We start from the raw sequence: 22396 nt of genomic DNA, 5'->3' as shown, positions 1-22396 counted from the left end.
GGCTTCGTCCATCCAGCAGTGTTCTTGAACGTAAACAACACCCCGCGGGAATTCTCTGAGCAACCTTTGTTTTTTGTCTCAACACAAGATCATGTCTATTCATAAATAGAGTGCACCAACTTCACGCAGCTTTGAAATTTTCACTGACCTTACGGAGTTTTTCGTCCCATTTCAACACTTGAACTCGAATCATTTCTCTGGTAACAATGTATCCTGACGATTGTTGGTGATTCACTTTTTCTTCCAGTTCTGGTCACTGGAATGTTTTCCCGTGATTTGCACATTTTGTCTTTGGTATTTCCCTCAGTGTGTCCTCTGCCTTTCTCCATTCTCTCATTTGTTTCTCGTTTACACTAAACTTCTTAGCAGCTGCAGAATTATTCGTTCCTTTAGCAAAATCAACAACCTTCAGCCTGCAGCCAGCATCATATTGCATTCGTTTTAATCTTTTGTACATGGTGGTCGCAAACTCAACACTGAGTACAAGTACTGATCCCACTACCCTGTGTTATGTTTTAAAGAGATTACAATGGTTTCACGGGGGTTATACTTCAGAGGATTCTTTTCCTTTGGAAACCTAATCCACAATTTCCCTCCATGATTTATTTATTAAGAATTGGCTTATAATGCTCTACAATGTGTAAGCCTATTTTCTTAGCAGGTACTGGTTCACAAAATTTCCAGGTTCTGATCCAACAAAGCTGAGTACCGGCATCTGAGATCTTGTGATTTTTTCTGGTTAAATCAAAAACCTCTACAAAAGGGGTCGGCTTATACAAAAGTAACATGAAAAAGTCACTTTTTTAGCCTTGAAAATGGGGTGTCGACTTATACTCCGGTTCGGCTTATACACCGGAATTTATGGTAGTTTTGAATTAGAAGCTGGCATCCTCTTTACTTATACTCAATGATTTTGAACACTTCTAATATGTCTCCTCTCATTGTACGTCTACCTAGACTAAAGAGCTTTAATTCTTTCAATCTTTCTTCATAGCTCATGCCCTGTTGACCTAGGAGTCTAGTTGCTCTTTTCTGGACTCTCTCCAGTGCCTTCACATTTCTCACACAATATGGAGCCCAAGCTGTACACAGTATTCAAGGTGTGGCCTCACAGGTGCATTATACAGCTGAAGGAGAACATCTCTTGACTTGAACTCCACTGAGCGCATTATATAAAACAAAATTCTATTAGCCTTCCTAATTACTTCCATACACTGTCCAGTGTTTGATGGTGATGAGTCTACCAGGATACCCAAATCCTTTTCATACAGTGCACGTTCTAACTCAAGACACCCCATTGTATATTTAGATCTAATATTTCTTCTTCCTATATGTAATTACTTACATTAATTTTCATCTGCTATTTATCAGCCCACATCCGAATTTTAGATCTAACTGTATTGATTCTGCTGCCTGAATGTTATCAGCCCATCCTCCTAATTTTGTGTCATCAGCAAACTTAGTTTATTTGTTATGTGCTTATCCAAATCATTAACACAAATTAAAAACAGCAATGCCCCCAAAACCAATCCCTATGGAATCCCACTTTTAACATCTTCTGAAACTCCAAGTAAATGATATCAACCATTCTATAGTTATCATTAAATTTTAGTTGTCTCTTCATAGAACTTCAGTACATGAGTAAAACATGATTTCCCCTTTCTGAACCCATGCTGGCTTTCTGCTAACATGCCTGTTCTTATCAGCTGATTTTCCATCTCATTCTTTATTATTGCCAGTGATACATGCTAAGCTTACTAGGCTAGAGTTACCTGGGTTAGTGCAGTCACCCTCATTATACACTGCAACAACGTTAGCCCATTGCCAGTCCTTGTGACTTTTGGAAAATACATGTTAGGGATCTGTACATATAAACACAGACCTCCTTCATTACCCTTGGATACATGTTGTTTGGGTCTGGAGATTTATTAACTTTCAGCCTTTTCAGCTGAAGCAGGACCTCACTTTCTAAGACCTCTAAGTCACTTAAAACAACTTTATTTTTCTCTACACTTACTAGCATTTTGCAAACCTCTTTGCAGGTGAGTACTTCAGCAAAGTATGAGTTAAGAGTACCTGCTATGTTCTTCTCTGCATAATTCAACACCACACTATTACTCCTAATACACTTAATTTCCTCCTTGACTTCTCTTTTACTAAAGTATTGAAAAAAAAATCTCCTAGGATCGAGCTTAGCATTATCAGCAATATCCTTTTCAACCTGCCGTTTGGCAATCCAAATTTCCCTCTTGACTATCGCTCTCATACTTTCATATGCCCTATGGTTAACATCATTATTATTATTTTCTGTACTCCTTACATAGTTGTCTCTACTTCAATAATTTTTATGTGTACCCTTATTCATCCATGCCATTGACGTAGATAGTGTCACCGAAATGACTCAATGGGATTTTCTTTATTACACCCAAGAAACTGCAGATGCTAGAACTTGGAGCAGATGTGTAGGTTGAGCAGCACCTTTGAAAGGAAAAGAATTATCAAAGTTTTCCTCCAGCAGATTGTGTGTTCCTTCAGTCAGTCCTGATACAGGAATCTGACCCAAAACATCAATAATTCCGGTCTTCCTACACGTGCTGCTCGACCCACCGAGTTCTTCCAGTAGACTGTTTGTTGCACTATATCATCTGTTTTTAGTTCCTTATCCTACCACTTTATCAGGAAAGAGGGAGAAATGATCCCCAAGTCCCCGTGTCACTGGAGTTTTACAAATTACTAGATTTTCTGGGGTATATCCAGAGCGATCAACCATATTAAAATCCAGTTGAAGGCCATAAAAAAAAAATTAACTGGTACAAGAGGTCATGTCATCAATCTATATTCTACTTAAAATATCTGAAATAGCCAAATCAAAAAGAGTAGCGAGAATAGGTGACCAGAACTTGGAGTGAAGTTAAGTTTTAACTTTACATTAACTGAATCTGACAATACTTAATTGAAGTATTAAAAATAGAAAATGCTGGAAAAACTCTACAGGTCAATCAGCATCTGTGAAAAGAGAAACAGTTAACTTTTCAGATCCAGGGTAGTGAGAAAGAGATAACTTAGTCTCGGTAACAGATAAAGTTGGGGAGAGTGTTGCATGGAACAAAAAGAATCTCTCCAACAGGATGAAATATCGTGGCAGTTGAACAGTTATTTGTGTAGTGGCTTGCTGATATCAGACAACCTGGCCTACTAAGACATAACATTTTCTTGATTTTCAATACTTAATTACGGATTGACTATATTTCTATCACTGAATGCAAGTATTTTACTGCAAAGCAACAAAGTGCTTTGAGAATGGCTGCCTTTTACTGAAGCTAACCAATAATTTATTATGCATGGGAATTTCATCTTTCTTCTGCTTGGTATATTAGTCTGTGATTTCCACCCCCCCCCCCCACCCCGCCTGTCTTTATACACAAATTCTAGTAAGTTTCACATCAACATTAATTGTGAGGAACATTTATATAATAGCATGTTATATGTTACATACATCATAATCCACTGTACCTTACAACCTTCACAGGCATGTACTCCATAATGGAAGCCCGAAGCCTTATCACCACATATTCGGCATTCAACATTCACACCAGAAGTAGTGGCCTCCTCATTGCTAACTTTGGATTGTATAACTGATGGACTTGCAGCTTCCATTACATCTGAGAAGGAAATATACCAAGTTGCAAAGTGAATTGTTTAAAGCAATAGAACAGCTACATCTCTTACTAATTATTAGTCTCATTTTCAGTTACTTCCTTCCTAGATTTTACAGCTGTGGAACAGTTACAGTATGACAATTGGAAACAAATTACTTTAAATTGTTTCCTGGAGTGAAAAAGGAGCCCTGCGTTAACTTGAGAACAGAAGGGGTATTTGGCGGGCGGGGTGGGGGGAATGATGATCAAAATAAAATGACTCAAATGCAAAAACCTTTATTTTCCTAAATGAAATTATTTCTTAAGCCTGCAAGTTTACGTTGAACCACCGTTTTCTAAAACCCATTATGGTTGTAAAGGCAATGTAATTCCATAAAGAGAGGAAATTAAGATACAAAAGACACTTTAAATACTATACTAGGTAACTAGTACCTATACTAGGTAACACAAAAGGAATAAAAATACAATAATTATTACTAATGAGGTACTTAATGAATACTTTGCTTCAGTATTCACTACAGAAAAGGACCCTGGCGATTCGGGATGACTTACAGCGGATTGAGAAGCTTAAGCATTTTGATATTAAGGAAGAGGATGTGCTGGAGCTTTTGGAAAGCATCAAGTTGGATAAGTCATCGGGGCCGGACTAAATGTACCCAAGGCTACTATGGGAGGCAAGGAAGCAGATTGCTTATCCTCTGGCGATGATCAATGGGGATGGGAGAGGTTCCAGAGGATTGGAGGGTTGCAGATATTGTTCCCTTATTCAAGAAAGGGAGTAGAGATAGCCCAGGAAATTATAGACCTGTGATAGAGATGGAGAAGATCCTGAGAACCAAGATTCATGAACATTTGGAGAGGCAGAATTTGATTAGGAATAGTAAGCATGGCTTTGTCAAAGGCAGGTTGTGCCTTACGAGCCTGATTAAATTTTTTGAGGAAGTGCGCAAACACACTAATGAAGGTAGAGCAGTAGATGTAGTGTATATGGATTTCAGCAAGGCATTTGATAAGGTACCCCATGCAAGGCTTATTGAGAAAGTTAGGAGGCATGGGATCCAAGGAGACATTGCTTTGTGGATCCAGAATTGGCTTGCCCACATTAGGCAAAGAGTGGTTGTAGACGGATCATGTTCTGAATGGAGGTCGGTCACCAGTGGTGTGCCTCAGGGATCTGTTCTGGGACTCCTACTCCTTCAAGAATTTTATAAATGACCTGGATGAGGAAGTGGAGGGATGAGTTAGTAAATTTGCTGATGGCACAAAGGTTGGGGGTGTTGTGGATAGTGTGGAGGGCTGTCAGAGGTTACAGCAGGACATCACTAGGATGCAAAACTGGGCTGAGAAGTGGCAGATGGAGTTCAACCCAGATAAGGGTAAGGTGGTTCATTTTGATAGGTCAAATATGATGGCAGAATACAGTATTAATGGTAAGACTCTTGGCAGTGTGGAAGATCAGAGGGATCTTGGGGTCCGAGTCCATAGGACATTCAAAGCTGCTGCGCAGGTTGACTCTGTAGTGAAAAGGGAAAAGGTGCATTGGCCTTCATCAACCGTGGGAATGAGTTAAAGAGCTGAGAGGTAATGTTACAGCTTTATAGGACCCTGGTCAGACCCCACTTGGAGTGCTGTGCTCAGTTCTGGTCACCTCAGTACAGGATGTGGAAGCCATAGAAAGAGTGCAGAGGAGACTTACAAGGACGTTGCCTGGATTGAGGTGCATGCCCTATGAGAATAGATTAAGTGAACTTGGCCTTTTCTCCTTGGATCGATGGAGGATGAGAGGTGACCTGCTAAGAGGTATAGAAGATGAAGAGAGGCATTGATTGTGTGGTTAGTCAAAGGCTTTTTCCCAGGGCTTAAATGGCTAACACAAGAGTGCACAGTTTTAAGGTGCTTAGAAATAGGTACAGGAGAAATGTCAGGGGCAAGTGTTTTTTTTTTAAAACGCAGAGAGTAGTGAGTGCCTGGAATGGGCTGCTGTCAACGGTGGTGGAGGCAGATACAATAGGGTGTTTGAACAGACTCCTGGATAGGTACGTGGAGCTTAGAAAAATAGAGGGCTATGGGCAACCCTAGGTAATTTCTAAAGTAAGTACATGTTAGGCACAGCATCTTAGGCCAAGGGGCCTGTCTTGTGCTGTAGGTTTTCTATGTTTCTAAGATTATACATAGGAGTGGTGTCCCAAAGAGTGGGAATGGTGAGCATTTTTATTTTTGCTGCTTCTAATGTGAACTATCATGATCATAAAAAGAAAAGAAAAGCCTTTAACTCTTTTCTTTCATCTTATATCACATTTCAGCAAGCTACAAAACAGAAAATAAAGATAACCTTATTCTGTTACAGCAATATGTATTCCCATCACCAGGGTACTATTTCATTGTACCCCTTTCATGTAGTCCTTATTTATCACTGTTGTTCTCAATTCCAGCAGTTCAGTCAATTACTGAAAATGTTGCAGTGGGCTCAGTATTATCTTCACTCAGAAAGCACATATGCTGACTTCAATTATGGAACTGTTGTACAATGCTCAAGAAAGAATTTGTTGTCCAAATCAAAGTGATCTGATATTTAACATTCAAAATGACTGGTTAAACTAGCCTTGGAATTTTGCTACACATGCTACTATAGAGAGAATTGCACTTTTAGCAACTTTTTGTTACACCACTTTATATATTTCTACTTACAGAAAATTTGCAAAATTAATCACAATCAAAAAGCTATTTTTGTTGTGTACTTCAATTAACCTGTACTGTTACATTAAGCTTTTTGTACATCTGTAATTGCTATCATTTTATAAGCAGCAAATCAAAATATACTGAAAGCAAGCTAAATGTATACAAATACATAAGAAAATACTTATCTGTAAATTCTCTTGAAGTTGGAGCAGTATTAAAAATGAGTATTATATAAAACACATGTTTAAACAATACCATGTTATTTCATTACCTGTTTGAAAATTGGAAGCTATTTCAGTATCTGGTCCCAGAGTTTCATATTCTGTGCTCTTTGAATCCATCCCATCATTCCCCACTTCCTCAAAATCTGATGACACATCCTATGGCTTTTTCATGACCTACTACCCTCTTCTTTATCATTGGGTCTTGAGTCATCATTTCCTTGACGTGTACATTGCTGGGACAAACACAAAGTGACCACAGCCCTGATACAAAGCATTCAGTAACCTGATAAGATAAAAAAAAAACATCATTTTAAAACAAGTTCCCTTTAATAAATGAGTATCACTGAATCTGGGTTTGCACAAAGATGCGATTCTTCAATGAGTATTACTTTCAGTTCTTCAAATGGATCTCTTCTGACCTTTCCAACCCTATTTTAGACAAACATGTTAGTGCACAGTTCTAGCAGCCAGACTTGTACTAATGCTGTTTGTGGAAGGCCTATACATTCTCCCTACGACTGTGCAAGCCTCCCACAAGTACTTCAACCAAGGCATGCCAATTGACGAAATGTCAACTGTAAGCTAAAAAAAATCCAATGGAGATTTTATGGGAACGTGAGCGAGAGCAGGTTAAAAGGAATTAATGGGAATGCTCAAAGAACTGGAGTGACCTTAAAATTCTGAAATGGCTCCTTCTAAGTCAGAAGTATGAAATTCTAAATCATGCCAAACTGATCTGCACACATGTGTAGGCATCGATTTTAATTAAAAAGAGGATCTGCTCTGTGATTCCAAGAAAATGCTGACAAAGCTTATATTCTTTACAACTACACAATGATGCAATCACAAAGGCAGCACACCAGCAGCTCTACTTTGTTAGGAGTTTGAGGTGATTTCATTTCTCACCAATGACTCGAGACAATTGCTATAGATGTACAATGGAGAGCAGTCTGATTGGTATACCTCAGCCTGATATGGAGGCTCCAAAGCACAGGAGCGCAAGCAGCTGCAGAGGGCTACAAATTCAGTAAGCTCTAGCACAGGTTAAAACCCCTTCATGATTGAGGATATCTTCCAGAGGCAGTGCCTGAAGACTCTCACTCAGTGATTCAGAAAGACATTTCTACCCTCTTTCATCAGATGTCTTAATGGTCTATGAACCCACGAATTCTACTTCATTATTCCTTGCTTTTTTACTTATTTTTTGTAACGTAGTGATTTTATATCTTCATATTGTACTGCTCCCACAAAACAACAAATTTCACATCAATAATAATAATAAACCTAATTCTGAAACATATGTTTAAAGCGTGAATTTTAGTTACACAAACTGTATGAAACAAAATCAGTACATTCATAAGTACAGAACAAGCTGTTCTTAAGAAAGAGGCAACAGGGCAAACAATAATAGGATTAGGCAGAGTTGACACATTTATGAAAAAATTCATGCTTGACAAATCATCTGGAATTTTGTAACAGTGGGTAGGCGGAATAGGCAAGAAATGACATATTTGAAGGCCTTCAATGAAGTACCACACAAGAAATTCTGAAACAAAAGATATTGGGGTAATATATTGTTGTAGATGAAGGATTGCTTAATGGATAGAAAATAGGAAAAAAGAAACAGGTAATTTTGAAACTAAAGGTTGTGAGTAGTGGGATGCAACAGATTAGTACATTGTCCTTAGTTCCCACAATGATTCAGACAAGTACAAAAACTCTGAGGTTGCTGATGATACAAAGCTAATAGGCTGCAAAGAGTATGGGAAGAGACTTCAGAAGAATACAGATGGGCTAAGTGGCTGGACAAGGATAGTGAATTTTCAAGAATCATAGAAAAACTACAGCACAATACCAGCCCTTCGGCCCACAAAGTTGTGCCAAACATGCCCCTACCTCAGAAATAACTAGGCTTACCGATAGCCCTCTATTTTACTAAGCTCCATGTACCTATCTATAAGGCTCTTAAAAGATGCTATCGTATCCACCTCCACCACCCTTGCCGGCAGCCCATTCCACACACTCACCACTGAGTAAAACACCTACCCCTGACATCTCCTCTGTACCTACTCCCCAACATCTTAAAACTGTTCTCTTGTGGCAACCATTTCAGCCCTGGGAAAAAGCTTCTGATTATCCACATGATCAATGCCTCTCATCATCTTATACACCTCTATCAGGTCACCTCTCATTGTCCATCGCTCCAAGGAGAAAAGGCTGAGTTCACTCCACCTATTCTCATAAGGCATGCTCACCAATCCAGGCAACATCCTGGTAAATCTCCACTGCACCCTTTCTATGGCTTCCACATCCTTCCTGTAGTGAGGTGACTAGAACCGAGCACAGTACTCCAAGTGGGGTCTGACCAGGGTCCTATATAGCTGCAACATTACTTCTCGGCTCCTAAATTCAATTCCACGATTAATGAAGGCCAATACACCATACACCTTCTTAACCACAGAGTCAACCTGTACAGCTGCTTTGAGCATCCTATGGACTCGGACCCCAAGATCCCTCTGATCCTCCACAATGCCAAGAGTCTTACCATTAATACTATATTCTGCATCATATTTGAACTACCAAAATGAACCACTTCACACTTATCTGGGTTGAACTCCATCTGCCACTTCTCAGCCCAGTTTTGCATCCTATCAATGTCCCGCTGTAACCTCTGACAGCCCTCCACACCTCCAACCTTTGTGTCATCAACAAACTTACTAATCCATCCCTCCACTTTCTCATCCAAGTCATTTATAAAAATCATGAAGAGTGAGGGTCCCAGAACAGATCCCTGAGGCACTCCATTGGTGACCGACCTCCATGCAGAATATGACCCATCTACAACCACTCTTTGCTTTCTGTGGGCAAGCCAGTTCTGGATCCACAAAGCAACGTCCCCTTGGATCCCATGCCTCCTTACTTTCTGAATAAGCCTTACATGGGGTACCTTATTACATGCCTTGCTGAAATTCCTATACATTACATCTGCTGCTCTTCCTTCATCAATCTGTTTAGTCACGTCCTCAAAAAATTCAATCAGGCTCGTAAGGCACGACCTGCCCTTGACAAAGCCATGCTGACTACTCCTAATCATATTATACCTCTCCAAATGCTCATAAATCCTGCCTCTCAGGATCTTCTCCATCAACTTAACAACCACTGAGATAAGATTCACTGATCTATAATTTCCTGGCCTATCTCTACTTCCTTTCTTGAATAAAGAAACAACATCTGCAACCCTACAATCCTCCGGAACCTCTTCTGTCCCCATTGATGATGCAAAGATCATCGCCAGAGGCTCAGCAATCTCCTCCCTTGCCTCTCACAGTAGCCTGGGGTACATCTTGTCCAGTCATGGCGACCTATCCAACTTGATGCTTTACAAAAACTCCAGCACATCCTCTTTCTTAAAATCTACATGCTCAAGCTTTTCAGTCTGCTGCAAGTCATCACTACAAACACCAAGATCCTTTTCCATAGTGAATACTGAAGCTAAGTACTCATTAAGCACTAGATTCTGGAATGGTTCTGGAGGACTGGAACTATCACTCCACTCTTTAATGGAGGGAGGCAAAAGACAGGAAATTATAGGCCAGTTTGCCTGATTTCTGTGGTTGAGAACATGTTGGAATACATTATTAAGGATGAGGTTTCGGGATAAGGAGGCACGTGATAAAACAAGCCAAAATCAGCATGGTTTTCTAATCTTGCCTGAAAAATTTTCTGTAATCCTTTGAGGAAATAACAGGCAAGACTGACAAAGGAGAGTCAGTGGATGTTGTTCATTTGGATTTTCAAAGGCCTTTGACAAGATGCTGCACATGAGGCTGCTAAACAAGGCATGAGCTCATGGTATTTCAAGAAAGGTATAAGCATGGATTGAAGATTGGCTGACTGGCAGCAGGCAGAGTGGGAATAACAGGGCCTTTTCTGGTTGGCTGTCAGTCACTAGTGGTGCTTCACAGGACCGCTTCTTTTCACATTATATGTCAATAATTTGGATGAGAGCATTGATGTCTTCATAGACAAGTTTGTGGACGATACAAAGATAGACGGAGGGGAAGACAGTTTGTGGAAGCAGTGAGTCTGCAGATTAAGAAAATGGACAAAGCAGTGGCAGATGAAACAGAGTGCAGGAAAGTGTATGGTTTGCACCTTGGCAGAAGGAATACAGGCCTAGACTATTTTCTAAATGGAGAGAGAATTCAGAAATCAGCAGTGCAAAGGGGCTTGGGAGTCCTCCGTAATATTCTCCAAAGGTTAATCTGCAGGTTGATTCAGTGGAAAGGAAGGCAAGTGCAATGTTCGCATTCATTTTGAGAGGATTAGAATATATTAGGGCAAGATGGCACCAGCGACCAACAGCAACAACTTTCAAAACTACTGGATACTTCTGCTTCCGAGCTGGGCTCAACTGGAGCCTGTGATTTCCCTTTAAAGAAAGTATTTTTAGGCAAACTGAACAATCTGGCATTCTACAAATCTCCAGGGGGATTCAATGTGGAGTGCAGTTATGGCCATCGCTGGCTGTGTATGCTGCATCGATACCTAATACTAACCCGTAGTTGGCTCCATTACTCAGGCTGATTAAAGCGTTGAGCAAGATTAAAATCAGAGAGGATGAGAGCAGGAAATGAACGGGTGTTCAGTGCTGTCTGCCTGCACTTGACTGGTCTCCCTCTCCAGTGGAAGGTGCAGAAGCCTTCAGTTCCATCGACTCAGCAGCTCCACTTTCGGCTGCAGTTTGATGTTTACCGTCATTAGAGTTGAACACACTTTACTATTTGCAAAATTTGATCAAGGTGCTTCAGTGCTGAACTGGATCTGCAGCCGTTGACAGAATGTTGAAGTAACTGGCTTGGTGGCCATCAGCTCTGGAAACTGGCTTTGCTCACCTCAACAGCTTGTGGCTGTGGACTCACTTTTGGGGACTCTACAGTTTGATGTTAATGTGTGTGTTACAGTATTTGTTCACTTCTTGTAGTTTGCACGATTTGTTCTTTTTCTCCCCCACACGCCTCGTTGTTGTGTGGGGGTTTTCTTTAAAATGGTCCTATGGTGTTTCTTTGTTTTGTGGCTGTCTGCAGGAAGATGAATCTCAAGGTTGTACACTGTATGTGTACTTTGAACTTTCAAAAAGCTGAGGTCAGACTGCACTTGGAGCACTGAGAGCAGGATGTGCTGATATTGAACAGGTCCAGAAGAGGATCACTAGAATGATCCTGGGAATTAAAGGATTAACATATGAAGAGCATTTGATAGCTTGTACTTGCTGGACTTTAGAAGAATGGGAGGGTGGGATCTCACTGAAATCTATCAAACATTGAAAGGCTTAGATAGAGTGGATGTTGAGAGAATATCTCCTGTAGTGGGGAAATATAGGACAAGAAGGTACAACTTCAGAATACAAGGGCGTCCATTCAGGACAGAGATGAGGAGGAATTTTTTTCTAGAGGGTGGTGGATCTGTGGAATTAACTGCCACAGACAGTTGCAGAGGCCACGTTATTGGGTCCATGTAAAGCAGAGACTGCAGAGGCTGATGAGGTTCTTGATTAATCAGGGTGTCAAAGTTTACTGGGAAAAGGGAATGGGGTTGAGAGGGATAATAAATCAGCCATGATGGAATGGCAGAGCAGACTTGATGAATCAAATGGCCTAATTATGTTCCTATGACTTATGGACATGACAATGGAATATAATATGGGAAACTGAGGTTGTCTGATTTGGTAGAATCAAAATAGGAGGGCCAAGTAGTTTTAAATGGTGTTCAGATGTCCTTGTACAAGAATTATTATAAGTCAATCAGCAAGGAATTTAAAAAAGTATAAACAGAGATGTCTCTAACTACTTAAAGGCCTGTGGAGACTGCATTTGAAGCAGTGTCTGTAAGTCTCCTTAACAAAGAAAGTATTTACTTTCAGCAGTGGGAGTGCAATAAAGGTTCACCAGACTGCTGGTTTGCCAAATGATGAGAAATTAAGTAGTTTCCCGGCACTCTCTTGAGATTAGAAGAATGAGAAGCAATTCAGACATAAACTTGCATGTTGCAACAACATTCAAAATACAAGTGCCAGACAAAGACTATGTCCAACATGAACAGAGTTTATCCACCTACACTGGATATTCAATAGCATTTCCATCTCCGAGTCCATTAAAATATGCTGGGAATCACTGACAGTCAGGCTCTCATCTGGACTTACCACACAAGTATCAAATACAGATCAAAAGCTGGGCACATCAATGAGCAAGACCTGCCCTGAAATCTCAAAGCTTTTCTACTGTCAAGACACAGACCAGAATCCACTTGCCTGAGAGAAAGCATCTCCAACAACTCTCAAGAAGCTTAAACCATCCAGGCGAAGGCAGCCCACTTGATTTGTATTCCAGATTCATGTGGTGAGTGCCATACATTTGAAGAACAGAAATCCAGTGTCAAACACGAGTAACTGGGTTGAATTGTACACATCTCCAGCCATCAAAACATAGTGCTAACAACATGCTCCTCGAGCTGGAATTTAGATATCAGCAAATCAAATCTCCCACCCAGTACAGGACACAGTATCTAGTCTTGCACTATAGCACTGAGACACGATATCAACCTTGCGTCAGGACCCTCAACTTTACACTAGCTGGAATTGTGATAATTTTCATTTGAAGGGTGTCACTGATTTTGAGTTGTGATTTATTTAACTCCTCCAAAGATGTTAATCACTTGATTACTTCAAGATGATATTAATTAGAAGTGAAATTAAAAGTTTTGATTAAATACAAATGTCACAGGCTTGTTTATGACTAAAATATAGTTAGCTTTTCCACAAATAAAAGTTGGATTTATGAAAATATTGAAAACTTGATGCAAAATATTAAAGAATATACTTAGTTCATGTAACCTGAATAAGTTTTAATTATACAAATCTGAAGTAATATTTTTGTTAATATTTTGTTAAGGTTTTCTTACCATCCTGTTATGGAACACGCTTGATATACCAGATGGTTTTTCTGAGTAATGCTGATGACAGTTATATCACAAAGTATATTTGAATCAAATTTCAGCACGATCATGAAGAGTGGTTAAGATTGCACATGTGGGCATACGTTAATAATCCCATCCTAGCATGCTATTATATTCAACAATAACAAAAAAGACTGAAATTATTTATGTAACTCAAGTATCTGTCAGCCATATTTAAAGCTAGTAATGCAATGACACTGATTTTTTCCCTCTCTGTTAGAATTACAGCAGAATTTCTCAGATAAACAAAGCTGCCAGTTTTAGGTTTAGTTCACAAAGTCAGTCAGTGATGCCTGTACAGTTGAGACCAAGACATTTCGAGAAGGAAAGCAATTTGAACTATTGTCTAAATCTAGATTGTATCCCCATCTCAAGCAAAGACAACATGCTAATGTAGGAGTAAGCATTTGATCAAGACCAAAGTTAACGTACTGATAGTGAATCACAAGATTGAGACCAAGTCTAATACCAAATGGAGCAGAATTACTCTATCAACTCTCTGCACTAACAAGTTTTGTTACAACACCTTCCATAAACTAGTAAAGCACATCCAATCGCACAAGACCTGGCAACAATTATTATACTTTGATCTCTAACCATACAGTTTACACCACCTACAGGATAAAACAATGAGCTCTTTTATTTCAAAATAAATATAATTAGGCTGTCTGGTCAAGATGAAAAAAAAACTAAAATTGCTGGAATCCAGTTTTTACAGTGTAATGTCCATTACATAAAACAAAAATGATCTTTAATTATGATTTAAAAATCCATTCTACTTTTATCGTCATAACCAAGCCTATAGCAATTCATTTTACTGCAACAGACTATTCAAATCATGAACTTCTAAACATAGAAATCTACAGCACATTACAGGCCCTTCGGCCCACAATGTTGTGCCAACCATGTAACCTACTCTAGAGACTGCCTACAATTTCCCTTGCGTACAGCCCTCTATGCTTCTAAGCTCCATGCACCTATTTAAAAAGACCCTATTGCATCTGCTTCCACCACCACCGCTGACAATGCATTCCACACACCCTCCACTCTCTGTGTGGAAAACTTACCCCTGACATCCCCTTGGTACCTATTTCCAAACACCTTAAAACTATGCCTGGGAAAAAGCCTCTGGCTATTCACACGGTCAATGCCCTCATAATCTTATACACCTCTATCAGGTCAACTCTCATCCTTCGTCACTCCAAGAAGAGGCCAAGTTCACTCAACCTATTCTCATAAGGTACACTCTCCAATCCAAGCAACATCCTTGTGTAACATGCTGTAAAGCTCCTCTGCACTCTCTATTGTATCCACATCCCTCCTGTAGTGAGGTGACTAGAACTGAACACAGTACTCCAAGTGGGGTCTGACCAACGTCTTATGTAGCTGTAACATTACCTCACGGCTCTTGAACTCAGTTCCATGGTTGATGAAGGCCAACACACAATATGCCTTCTTAACAACACTGTCAACCTGCGCAGCAGCTTTGAGTGTCCTATCGACATGGACACCAACATCTCTCAGATCCTCCACACTGTCAAGAGTCTTACCATTTAAATTATATTTGGTCATCAAATTGGGCCTACCAAAATGAACCACTGCACACTGCCACTTCTCAGCCCAGTTCTACATCCTAATCGATCTCTCACTCTAACCTCTGACAACCCTCCAGACTATACACAACAACCCCAATCTTTGTGTCATCAGCAAATTTCCTAACCCACCTTTCTACTCCTTCATCCAGGTAATTTATTTTAAAAACCACAAAGAGGAGGGGTCCCAGAACAATTCCCTGCAGAACACCAGTGGTCACCGACTTCTGTGCAGAATACAAGCCATCCACAACTGCCGTTTACCTTCTGTGGGCAAGCCAATTCTGGATCCACAAAGCAAAGTCTTCTTGGATCCCATATCTCTTTACTTTCTGAAGGAGCCCTGCATGGGAACTTTATCAAATGGCTTACCGAAATCCATATATACTACATCCACTGTTCTACTTTCATCAATATGTTTTGTTACATTCTAAAGTAAAACACACATTAATAGAACCACATAACATGCTCCACTCCCCTCACAACATTTTCTCATTTTTGATGCCTGGTTTATTCCAAAGTTTATCTTGTGCATCATTGTAACAACTACTTTTCATAAAGCTCTCCAAACAAGATTATCAACTATGTCCAAAACCACGAGGAAAATTGTAACTAATCAACACCTCTAAAAAAAAATTCATACAAGTTTTGAGAGAGAGAATTTTGATGTATCTATTAAATTAACATTTTTAAAGTTCAATTAAGACTGTCGTCTAACAAACATTAATATGCCCTGCTTCTAGAGCAAAAGCTCTGCTGTTCAATAAGAATGAAAAGCAATGACCATGACACATCCAATACTACTATTAGTTTTAGCAAGATTCTAGGCTGTAACACTAAAAAGTTTGGCAATCCACAGAAACTGAGAAACTATAACCCTCAGCAGTCCTCTGAATGTTTGTGAGGCTGAAAGACTCATATTTCAAATATGATACAAGCACTCATTCAAAAGTAACAAATAAGGTTTTATAAATAGTAATCCAGAACATAGAAGGTACAATGGCCTCTATTTTCTGAAGCTAATTTTTTTCTCTGGCAATTTAAAATAACAGCAAAGAAAAACTAATGAAATTTGCACATGTTGAGAATTTGAAATAAAAACCTAAGTTGTTGGAAACGTGCAGCAGATCAGGAAAGACACAGAAAGAAAAACAGTGTTAATGTTTTGGATCAATGACCTTTCATTAGAACTCGGAAGAGTTATAAATCAAATACGCTTGAGATGGAAGAGAAGCTGGAGAAAATCAAGGCAGTGTCTTTGATGTAGTGGCAGACAGTGTGATGCCAATTGGTGGTGAAGGCTTGTTAACTGCATTTAATCTTTCTGGAAGAGAACAATGAAAACAGTGGATAGAAAATAATGTGCTTAAAACCTGAGATACTGAACACTATATTGCTGCAAAATCTGTAATTTTGAAAATGCTTGAAATGCTCAAAAAGTGAAGCATCAATGGAGAAAAAAAGCTGGAATTACCAATATACATTGATAGCTTTTCAACAGAACTATTCATTAAAGATTGGTTACAGAAACTGTTAAATTAAATATTAAGCGCTGAGAACTATGCTGTGCTGTTCCAATAATCAATCACATCTTCCACACACCAGTGCTTGCAAGCTGATTTTCCTTTATTTTAGTCTTTACTTCTTCTTCACCATTGTTGAAAATGCAGCCATTGCATTTTCTCTCCTCCCTTCAACAATAAGGCCTTGACATTACCTTCCATCCTACCAGCCTCCCTCTACAATGGAGCATCATCTATAATTTACACCATATTCAATGCAATATCACATCAAACACAGCTTTCCTGCATTGCAAAAGACAGTTCTAGGGTTCTCTGATTTCATAGTTCATTTTCCCATCTCCACCAACACCTACTTTCCTGCAACCTGCCAATCCCCAATGCAACTACATACGATGCAACACCTACCCTTTTCTGTTTCCTTTCCCACCATTCAGGCACCATAACAACCCTTCCAGGTGAAACAGCAATTCACATACTTTTCTGCATTCAGCGCTCAAAACGTGGTCTGAAATGCAGAAATCAATAACAGATTTGATGGTCTACCATCATTCATTCAACACGAAAGATCCTGAACTTCCACTTTTCTTTGTATTTAGCCTCTTATGTTGTTCCAATGAGACACACGTAAGATCAGGCAATGCGACCTCATAGGCATGTTACAGCCCTCAGTATTGAATTCAATCATTTCAGCTAATCAGCAGAACAGTAAGACCAACTTTAGTTTAACGTTAAACAGAATTCCATCAGAGGAAAAGTCCTCCCCACCACTGAGTACATTTACAGAGTGCTGCCACAAGAAAGCAGCGTCCATCAAAGACCTCCACCATCTTTATATAACCATATAACAATTACAGCACAGAAACAGGCCGTCTCGGTGCCGAACACTTACTCTCACCTCATCCCACTGATCTAGGCCATGTTCTCTTCTCACTGCTATCAATGGGCAGGAGACACGAGAGCCTCAGGTCCCACACCATCATGTTCAGGAACAGTTATTACCTTACAACCACCAGGTTCCTGAAACAGTGTGGATATTCTCACTCACCTCAACACTGATCAATGGACTCACTTCCAAAGACTCTGCATTTCATGGTCTGGGTTTTTTTGGATTTGCAGTTTGTCTACTTTTGCACATTGATTGTTAGTCATTCTTTGTTTCCGTGTAGTTTATCACTGATTCTATTGTATTTCTTTGCTCCACTGTGAATGCCTGCAAGAAAATGACTCAGGATAGCATATGGTGACACATGCATACTTTGATAATAAATTTACTTTGAACTTTGACTGCTCACATTTTGTATTTTCTTACAACATGGGAGGTTATTTTACCCCACCATCGATGCTGAGAGTCTCCTGTTATGCCTATTCTGACTAATTTTCATAAACTATTTTCCTTCATATTCTTATCAATTCCCCAAGATTCTACCAATCCTCATGCAGTAGACAATTAACCTATCACATGCACAACTTTGGAAGCTAGGAAGAAATGACAGTACCTCAGGATACACACGAGATCAGGGAGACATACAAACAACAGGTCAGGAATGAAACTAAATTGTTGGTATTGAAGCAGCAATTCTATACTTACTGAGCCACTATGCTGTTTTTGTGTCCAAAATAGCATATTTTGTTTGTATTTTACTTCAATTCATACTTTTGTTCCTTATTCACAGGAGATCTGCAGTTTCAGATAGGCAGAGGTAGTATAGTGGCTAGCACAACACTTTACAGTACCAGCGACACGGTTTCAATTCCAGCCGCTGCCTGTAAGGAGTTTGAATGTTCTCCCTGCAGCCGCCTGGGTTTCCTCTGGGTGCTCTGGCTTCCTCCCACATTCCAAAGGCGTACCAGTTGGTAGGGTAATTGGTCAGGTTCAGGTTAAGTTGGGGGTTGCTGGCCAGCATGCCTCGAAGAGTCGGAAGGGCCTATTCTGCACTGTATCTCGACAAATAAATAAACTGCATCCCTAACTTCAAATTCTATTTAACTTCAAAACATTATTCTTTCTTTAAATGTTGGCAGTGAGTTGAATACTAATGACTATGAATTGTCATACTGACAATCAGCATATAGCTTCAGATTAAAAGATATTTCTGATTCGTATTCTTAATTTGCAAATTTTGTCATACAACCTTCTTGCAGTACAAAGTTACAACATGTGCATGGCAGCCCAGCATGTGATCCAGCACAAAAAGCCAACAAGAATCTGCAGATTAATCCAAGGTTGATCAAAACCAGTCTGGGTGATATAGTAGAAAACAATCTGTGGTAAACGAACTGTCATAAATCTAATAGGTGATCTCATTAAAGTGCTTCTGATCAAAAACAACGAAGTTCAGAAGGGCAGGAGTCTACCTGCAATTTCAAATCATCACTGATGGGTTCTGTTATGCCACTGACAACAAATTACCGAGGTGAACTCTTAAACTTCAAAGACAAGGGAACAAATATGTAAAGGAAGTATATTTCAATGGTGGGAAGTAAACTGTTCCTAACTGCCTCATGATGAACTTTAGGGTCTGCACTAGCTATTCCATCTCGATTCTTCTTCGACCTCACATTCATGCTTTCAAAGCCCTTCCATCAGTAACAAATGGAAAATGCCATTTGTCAATGTACAGACTGCAAGACTGAGTGGTATCACTTAATCATCCCACAGGTATTAACAAGGGAACATTATCACCCCCCCATGGTGCCCCTCCTCCTTTCCTTTCTCCTATAGTCGACTCTCCTCTCCTATTAGATTCCTTCCTCTCCAGCCCTTTACCTTTCCCACCCACCTGGCTTCACCTATCGCTTTCTAGCTATCCTCCTTCTTCTCTTTCCACTCCCGAAGAATGGTCTCGGCCCAAAACGTTGACTATTTATTCATTTCCACAGATGTTGCTAGACCTACTGAGTTCCTCCAGCATTTTGTGCGTGTTGCTTTGGATTTCCTGCATCTGCAGGATTTCTCGTGTTTTTGAACATTATCACGTCCGGTTTGGAAGCAGAAGGCGATGCCCTGTGAAATCCGCGCTTCCTTCAATGAGTCAAATTGGGTGGATTCACATCTGGCCAGATATTCATCCTCCCGCAAATAAACCGTTGCAGTGGGACTGACGGCGGTAAGTTTCAGGAGTTGGAAAGTTTCCCCAGCGGGGAAGAAACCGCCCAACAGCTGGAACGAAGCTCGACAAGTGAGGACGGGGGAAGCGGAAGGACTGTTAGCGTTCGTGCTTGCGGACCTGGCCCGTTACCCAACTCAGTCCTCAGTCCCGCTACCACAGCAAACCCACCCTCAGAATATTCCGTCTAACCTGCCGTCCGGAACACACGCCACATCCCCAAGTGACAGCGCGGCCCACCAACCAGCCGCGCCGGTGCCCCCGCATCAGCCAATCAACCCACGGCAGCGGCGTGACTTCCGGCCCCACATCCGCTTGTTCCACAGCCTCAGCCCGGCTGTCCTGAGGCTTTCAATCATTCTTCCTGTTTAAAAAGACTTTAATAGCTGGGAAAAACCGATCCCCGGGACTCACTCGGCTCAACTCATCCGGCAAAACCCAAACTGCTCCGAATCCCTCGCGAACGCCGTTGCTCGCTCACTTTTCAAGCGGCTCAAAGTTCTCTCTCGTAATGTTTACGTGCGCAGCAGCCCAAGCGGTGACAGCGCCGCTGACGTCATGCAGCGTGACCACCTCGCGCGACTTTTACGCGAAGTGACATCAGAGCTCGCGGGCGGGGGGCGGGTGCTGGTGTCGCCAGAGGAGCCGCTTTACAGTACCGGCTGAGCGGGTTCGATTCCCGCCGCCGCCCTCTCCCGTCCTGCCGGCCAAAGGAAGGACCTATTCCGCGCTGTTTCGCAATAAATAAATAAGTACATAAATAACTTACTCAGATCCAGTCTAAATATTGTATAACAGGGTGCACAATGAAAGGTCCTTGAAATCCGAGTGAGAATGATGCACAACAATTTGAATCCTATATATGCACTCTGTAGGATTGCAGCTGTATTTAACCATGCACCTGCATCAGAGAATTCTGACATCCTTTTTGGACGTTTAAAAGGAAGATTCTCACTTTACAATTTAATGGAAGAAAATAATAAAATAAATCTCTGGGTCCTGACAGGATATTCCCCAGGACCTTGAGGGAAGTTTGTGTAGAAATAGCAGGAGCTCTGACGGAGATCTTTCAGATGTCATTAGAAACGGGGATTGTGCTGGAGGATTGGCGTATTGCTCATGTGGTTCCATTGTTTAAAAAGGGTTCTAGAAGTAAGCCTAGCAATTATAGACCTGTCAGTTTGACATCAGTGGTGGGTAAATTAATGGAAAGTATTCTTAGAGATAGTATTTATAATTATCTGGATAGACAGGATCTGATTAGGAGTAGCCAGCATGGATTTGTGTGTGGAAGGTCATGTTTGACAAACCTTATTGAATTTTTTGAAGAAGTTACGAGGAATGTTGACGAGGGTAAGGCAGTGGATGTAGTCTATATGGACTTCAGCAAGGCCTTTGACAAAGTTCCACATGGAAGGTTAGTTAAGAAGGTTCAGTCGTTAGGTATTAATGCTGGAGTAATAAAATGGATTCAACAGTGGCTAGATGGGAGATGCCAGAGAGTAGTGGTGGATAATTGTTTATCGGGATGGAGGCCGGTGACTGGCGGGGTGCCTCAGGGATCTGTTTTGGGCCCAATGTTGTTTGTAATATACATAAATGATCTGGATGATAGGGTGGTAAATTGGATTAGTAAGTATGCCGATGATACTAAGGTAGGAGGTGTTGTGGATAATGAGGTGGGTTTTCAAAGCTTGCAGGGAGATTTATGCCAGTTAGAAGAATGGGCTGAACGTTGGCAGATGGAGTTTAATGCTGAGAAGTGTGAGGTTCTACATTTTGGCAGGAATAATCCAAATACAACATACAGGGTAAATGGTAGGGCATTGAGGAATGCTGAGGAACAGAGAGATCTAGGAATAACAGTGCATAGTTCCCTGAAGGTGGAGTCTCATGTAGATAGGGTGGTGAAGAAGGCTTTTGGAATGCTGGCCTTTAATAATCAAAGCATTGAGTACAGAAGTTGGGATGTAATGTTAAAATTGTACAAGGCATTTGTAAGGCCAAATTTAGAATATTGTGTGCAGTTCTGGTCACCGAATTATAGGAAAGATATCAATAAATTAGAGAGAGTGCAGAGACGATTTACTAGGATGTTACCTGGGTTTCAGCACTTAAATTACAGAGAAAGGTTGAACAAGTTAGGTCTCTATTCATTGGAGCGTAGAAGGTTGAGGGGGGATTTGATCGAGGTATTTAAAATTTTGAGAGGGATAGACAGAGTTGACGTGAATAGGCTGTTTCCATTGAAAGTAGGGGAGATTCAAACGAGAGGACATGATTTGAGAGTTAGGGGGCAGAAGTTTAATGGAAACATGAGGGGGTATTTCTTTACTCAGAGAGTGATAGCTGTGTGGAATGAGCTTCCTGTAGAAGTAGTAGAGGCCAGTTCAGTTGTGTCATTTAAGGTAAAATTGGATAGGTATAGGGACAGGAAAGGAGTGGAGGGTTATGGGCTGAGTGCGGGTAGGTGGGACTAGGTGAAATTAAGAGCTCGGCACGGACTAGGAGGGCTGAGATGGCCTGTTTCCGTGCTGTGATTGTTATATGGTTATAAGTCGTGTACAAAATTTCTCCTTATTTTCAATCTTCACCTGG

The 22396-nt window shown here is 40.6% G+C and overlaps 1 protein-coding gene across 1 annotated transcript in view; it reads right to left on the bottom strand.

Moving 5' to 3' along the window:
• The window catches only part of LOC132381228 (peroxisome proliferator-activated receptor delta-like), a 54463-nt gene extending 34072 nt beyond the window's left edge, over positions 1 to 20391 (bottom strand). Inside the window, exons 1-3 of the mRNA XM_059950580.1 lie at positions 20213 to 20391; positions 6610 to 6845; positions 3514 to 3662 (exon numbers count right to left, since the gene is read on the bottom strand). Coding sequence (XP_059806563.1) covers positions 3514 to 3662; positions 6610 to 6679 — 219 coding nt within the window. The 5' untranslated portion in view covers positions 6680 to 6845; positions 20213 to 20391. The remainder of the gene's footprint in view (positions 1 to 3513; positions 3663 to 6609; positions 6846 to 20212) is intronic.
• Positions 20392 to 22396: the final 2005 nt, after the last annotated feature.

The sequence above is a fragment of the Hypanus sabinus genome, chromosome 25 (genome assembly GCF_030144855.1).
Source record: "Hypanus sabinus isolate sHypSab1 chromosome 25, sHypSab1.hap1, whole genome shotgun sequence".
Taxonomy (NCBI): Eukaryota; Metazoa; Chordata; class Chondrichthyes; order Myliobatiformes; family Dasyatidae; genus Hypanus; species Hypanus sabinus.
Note: the sequence above shows the minus strand (reverse complement) of the source record. Positions and strands in the feature narration are given on the sequence as shown.